This window comes from Rhinoderma darwinii, chromosome 8 (genome assembly GCF_050947455.1).
Source record: "Rhinoderma darwinii isolate aRhiDar2 chromosome 8, aRhiDar2.hap1, whole genome shotgun sequence".
In the NCBI taxonomy this organism is placed as follows: domain Eukaryota; kingdom Metazoa; phylum Chordata; class Amphibia; order Anura; family Rhinodermatidae; genus Rhinoderma; species Rhinoderma darwinii.
The window spans coordinates 101,437,850-101,443,992 of NC_134694.1; the positions used below are offsets into that span (position 1 = coordinate 101,437,850).

Here is a 6,143-nt window from a genome sequence, read left to right on the forward strand (position 1 = left end):
AGTAAAGTGGGTTTTACACTGTCCGATTTATCATGCAGATCAGTGTTTGTATAACGATCGTTGCCGATAATTGCCCTGTGTGTAAGAGCTCATTTTCACGCGCGTCGCAGGGACCTATATTAGTCTATGGGGCCGTGCAGACAGGTGCGTGATTTTCACGCAGCGTATGTCAGGTGCGTGATTTTCACGCAGCGTGTGTCCGCTGCGTGAAATGCACGACGTGTCCTATATTTTTGCGCTGTTCGCGCATCACGCACCCATTGAAGTCAATGGGTGCGTGAAAATCCCGCATGTCACACGGAAGCACTTCCGTGGGACGCGCGTGATTCGTGCAACAGCACTGTAAAGGATGAATGAAAACAGAAAAGCATCACGTGCTTTTCTGTTTACAAACATCCAAATGGAGTGTCATAATGATGGCGGCCGCGCGAAAACCACGCAGCCGCGCATATATGATGCTGCCACACAGAGCGGTCAAGTGCCTTTTGCGCAGGCAAAACGCCACGTTTTTTGCCTGCGCAAAAGGCACACGCTCGTGTGAATACAGCCTAACACTTAGTCAGTGAGTTACCCAGGCTTCATAGAAATGCATAGACCCTGCTTTCCTTTTTCTGTGGTTCCTCCTGTTTTAGTCTACACAGTCTAAACTTTGTTATATGAAGTCAGAAGAATTCTATTTTTTTTCTTTAACAATTTATTTTATTATTTTAATGATCATTTTGAGACAAAAGTTCTATTCCTATGTGAGAAAATTAAAATGTTTATGAGACAATGTACTGTATAATTCATTTAAGCATAATTAATCGTTAAAAATATTTTTAGATCTCATCTACTGAGGTTTTGCCTCCTGGGAAATAAATATTTTGCACCGTTTATAAATACTTTCTTTCTATAGTATTTTGTGTGATATTCCCTTTTGCATCACATTTGGTTTTATTGCGCAGCCATTCTTGACTTTAGTATATAAGTTATGTGAAGAAGATGAAATGCTCTACAACAATCCTGTATTATAAAAGGTTATGTGTGATGTTACTGTGAAGTGTTTCTTTTTTACCACGGATGCACCAGGTAAGCTACATCAATTGTACCAAGGTTTGTAACAATGTCAATATCAAATACCCACAGAGTAAGTCAACTACATAAAAACTGTCATATAGGCAGATAGCCGCCATTTGTAGGACGTGTGCTCCAACATACACCGATCAGACATAACATTCAAACCACTGACGGGTTAAGTGAATAACATTGATTATCTAATTATAATGGCGCCTGGCAAGGGCTGGGAAATTATAGGCAGCAAGTGAACAGCTCTTAAGGTTTATGTGTTGGAAGCAGTAAAAATGGTCAAGCGTAAGGACTTTGACAAGGGCCAAATTGCGATGACTAGACGACTGGGTCAGAGCATCTCTAATGGTAGGTCTTGTGGGGTGTTCTCGGTATGCAGTGGCTAGTAGCTACCAAAAGTGGTTTAAGGAGCAATAACCTTTGAACTGGCAACAGGGTCCTGGGCGCCCAAGGCTTATTGATGCGGGGAGAGAGGGCTAGCCCGTCTGGTCCGATCCCATGGAAGAGCTACTGTAGCGCAAATTGCTGAAAAAGGTACTGCTGTCTATGATCGAAAGATGTCAGAACGCACAGTGCAATGCAGCTTGCTGTGCTAGAGGTTGCGTAACCGCAGACTGAACAGAGAATGCCCATGCTGAACCTTGTCCACCACCGAAAGTTCAAAGGGCAGGTAAGAATCATAACTGGACCATGCAGTACTGGAAGAAGGTAGCCCGGTCTGATGAATCCTGTTTTCTTTTACACCTTGTGGACGGCCAGGTGTGTGTGCGTCACTTACCTGGATAAGAGATGGCACAAGGAACCACTATGGGGAAAAAGGCAAGCCGGGGGAGGCAGTGTGATGCTCTGGGCAATGTTCTGCTGGGAAACCTTGGGTCCTGACATTCATGTGGATGCTACTTTGAGACGTACCACATATCTAAACGTTGCAGACCAAGACCCTTCATGGCAACCGTATTCCTTTAATGGCAGCGGTCTCTTTCAGCAGGATAATGCGCCCTGCCACAATGCAAACATTTACTTGGCCTACAAATTCCCCATATCTCAATCTGATCGAGCCTCTGTGGGAAAAATAAGTCCATTCCATAGATGGCCCACCTCGCAACTTACAGGACAAAGGATCTGCTGCTAATATCTTGGTGCTAGATACCACAGGACACCTTCTGAAGTCTTGTGGAGTCCATGCCTCAAAGGGTCAGAACTGTTTTGGCAGCACGAGGGGGACCCACACAATATTAGGCAGGTGGATTTAATGTTATGGCTGATCAGTGTATAGTACTTGTTTAACCCCTTCCCGCTTTGGCCACTTTTGACCTTCCTGACAGAGCCTCATTTTTAAAATCGACATGTTTCACTTTATGTGGTAATAACTTCGGAATCCTTTTTACCTATCCAAGCGATTCTGAGATTGTTTCCTCGTGACAAATTGGACTTTATGTTACTGTCAAAATTTGCTCGATACGTTCAGTATTTGATTGTGAAAAACACCAAAATTTTGCGAAAAATGTGTATTTTTCTCAATTTAAATGTATCTGCTTGTAAGAAAGGCAGTTATACCACACACAATTTTTCCTAATTAACATCCCCCATATGTCTACTTTAGATTGGCATCGTTTTTTGAACATCCTTTTATTTTTCTAGGACGTTACAAAGCTTTGATCTTTAGCAGCAATTTCTCACATTTTCAAGAAAATTTTAAAAGGCTATTTTTGCAGGGTCCAGTTCAGTTGTGAAGCGGCTTTTAGGGCCTTATATATTAGAAACCTCCAATAAGTCACCCCATTTTAAAAACTTCACCCCTCAAAGTATTCAAAACAGCATTTAGAAAGTTTCTTAACCCTTTAGACGTTTCACAGGAATTAAAGCAATGTAGAGGTGAAATTTACAAATTTCATATTTTTTTGCAGAAATTTATTTTTAATCCATCTTGCTGGCGGCTACGGAAGCTGTTCAGGCTCCGCCGCCAGGCGGGTCCTGAACGGCTTCCGTGCTAGGCAGACCGGGAGGCCAGTATTAGGCCTCCTGTTGCCATTGCAGCCACCGGAACCCCGGCAATTTCATTGCTGGGGTTGGGTTCCGATGAGCTGCAAACACCTTAAATGCAGCGATCGCGTTTTGAGCTAATTTCAGTCCCCGCCATTACAGCCGGATGTCAGCTGTAAGACACCGCTCACATCCGGCGATGATGATTGCACCAGCTCAGCTTCTGAGCCTGTGCCAAGCATTTGGCATATGGATGCGGCAAAATGCGAGAAGCACTAGCTTTCCATGGCGTACCCATACGTCAAATGTCAGGAAGGGGCTAAATTGTATATTTTGAGCTTGTTTGAGTATACAAATAATAGTAAAGGTAGTGAGCAAAACTTAACTACACGTACTTCAAAGTGCATTTAAAAGGGTTGTCCACTTTAGACAATGCCTACGTGGTAAAAGGGTCCCACTGCAGGGTCCCCCAGCAATCAGAAAACAGGCAGTAAGTTTTCCCTGCAGCGCCACCACAGGGGAAATTAAGCATTACACAGTGCCCATTAAAATCAATGGGTTGCTTGTGTATTACAGGTCAGGTCCTCCAGATAAAGAGATGAGGATCCTAAACAGAGGCACCACCCCTTTAAACTCTTGAACTTTTCTAAACTGGACAACCCCATTAAGCGTTAATTTTGAGTGTTCATAAATCAGAGTGGTCACGAGAAGGAAAATTATTTTATATACAACATTAGCTCAAAAGCCCTTTTACACGGCCAATGACCGGGCAAACGAGCGTACTTTGACGCTCTTTCCTGATTATTGGCTCATGTAAGCATGGCGGTGATCAGCATGGGAAAAAAGTGGTATTATGTGTTTTTTAATAAAAAAAAAAATCTTGTCAAATATGAAAAAAATGGGTCAAATAGACTAAAATTTTTATTTCTGTTAAATTATTAAAAATCTTCTAGAATCATAATTGTGTCTTATATTTAGTGTATAATGTGAAGTAATGAAGCCGCCTTCTATATGAATTATGTGGTGTTTAGGCCTTATTCATATGCACGGATCCCTTGGGGTTCAGTATTACGGAGCTGTAGATACTGTGTCGCCATATGGTCCCCCCATATGGTACCAATTCTCCTTTAGAAGCAATGCTTTTAGTGGGAATACCTCTGTAATACGGTATAAAATTGAACATGCCACAATTTATTTTTTCACAGACTATGAGCAAAAACGAAGGAACAATCTGGGCTCATAGATTTCTTTGGGTGCCGTATTACTGTTCCATGCAACGTGAATCTGTCATACGGCCATGTGCATGAGGCCTTATATTAATTGCCCGATTTAAAATTAAATAATGTTATTGTCAACCGCATAATTGTGTCAGTAAACTTTTGTTTTTAAAATTTCAGTGGCGGCTTGCATTAATGAATGCAGTAAATGAGTCCGTAGTGTCCTACTTTATTATTAAGGGGATTTCTGATGTCCCAACGCTCCAAGTTCTGATCTTTCTTCTGGTTCTCCTGATTTTTGTAACCATTCTTGGTGGTAATATGACTATCTTTATAGTGGTCTGTGTGAACCCTCAGCTCCATACTCCCATGTACTTCTTCCTATGTAACCTGGCCATCTTGGACATCTCCTCCAGCACGATCACTCTTCATAAGATCCTTATTAGCTTTTTATCAGGGGATAAATCCGTTTCCTCACATGCATGTATATCTCAAATGTTCATCTTTATATCCCTAGTGGGCAATGAGTTGATGTTATTGACAGCCATGAGTTATGATCGCTATGTTGCGGTCTGTAAACCTCTACATTATCACTCAGTCATGGGCCCCGGCCTGTGTGCGGCTTTGGCCACTATCTGTTGGGTATTTGGTTTTGTAGAAACAACTCCTCTTTTTATTTTAATTTACAGATTTTCATGTTATAAATCAAATATAATTAACCATTTTTTCTGCGACATAGTTCCCATAATGCAACTTACGTGCAGTGACGTTTCAGTGTCCAACCTCTTCATTTTTGTCTGTGGAGTTTTCCTCTCCATTTTCCCCTTTCTGTTCACATTCATCCCTTATATTTTTATTATCATTACCATACTAAAAATTCGTTCAAGTTCTGGAAAACATAAAGCTTTCTACACGTGTTCTTCACACCTCACGGTGGTCATCCTTCTCTATGTGACTCTTATCTGTCAGTACATGAGACCAATTTCAATGGACACTTTGGAATCCAGCAAGCTCTTCTCTCTCTTCAACACTGCTGCAGTCCCCATGCTTAACCCATTGATCTACAGCTTAAAAAATAAAGATGTCAAATCCGCACTGACACGTCTGTGGTATCAGATGGCTACAAAACTGGGCAAGGATTTTTGATAATGTTTGCAAGTGCAGCGATTTGTTGTAATTTAGAGCAAGCAAGTAGGTAAGAACGTCTGTCATAAGACGTAGGTATTTTATATAAGGGGCGTCTATAAGGTATAGGGTTTAAAGGGAATGTGTTGCCAGAAAAACATGTTTTTTTTTTAAAAATTCAACATTTAGTGTGTGGGTGATTAAACATTGTTCAAATTTTTTTTATTTTTTTGCACGAGTCCATGTAATATTATAAATTATTTCTAATTTATAATACTACCCATTTTTGGTCACTAGATGGAGCTGTTCCCAAAATTGCAGCATTGCAACATTGGGTTAAAAGCCCTCGCTCTAGTGAGCTCTCAGCATCCCCCCCTCCTTTATCCTGGCTAGTGCCGGGATAAACGAGGGGTTTGAAAGGTTTAACCTCCTACACTGTGTGTCGCCATTTTTTGAGGTAACCCACAGTGTAGTAGGTTTACATACAGTAGTAAACACACACAAACACTAACATACATTGAAATCTCTTACCTGCTCCTGCCGCCGCGGCTCCCTCCGGCCCGTCCGCTCCCTTTGCTGCCGCTGTTCCATGTGCACAAGTCCGGAAGCCGCGACCGGAAGTAGTAATATTACTGTCCGGCCGCGACTTCCGGTCCACAGGAAAATGGCGCCGGACGGCGCCAATTTCGAATAGGACTGTGTGGGAGCGGCGCATGCGCAGTTCCCACACAGACGCCGTACACGGCAGTCAAT

General features: G+C 42.1%; 1 protein-coding gene across 1 annotated transcript; it reads left to right on the forward strand.

Moving 5' to 3' along the window:
- The first annotated feature begins 4,460 nt into the window (after positions 1–4,460).
- LOC142660005 (olfactory receptor 5AR1-like) lies at positions 4,461–5,411 on the forward strand. The gene has a single exon (XM_075836655.1). It carries the CDS (start codon positions 4,461–4,463, stop codon positions 5,409–5,411), a length of 951 nt encoding a protein of 316 aa, XP_075692770.1.
- The last annotated feature ends 732 nt before the right edge of the window (positions 5,412–6,143 follow it).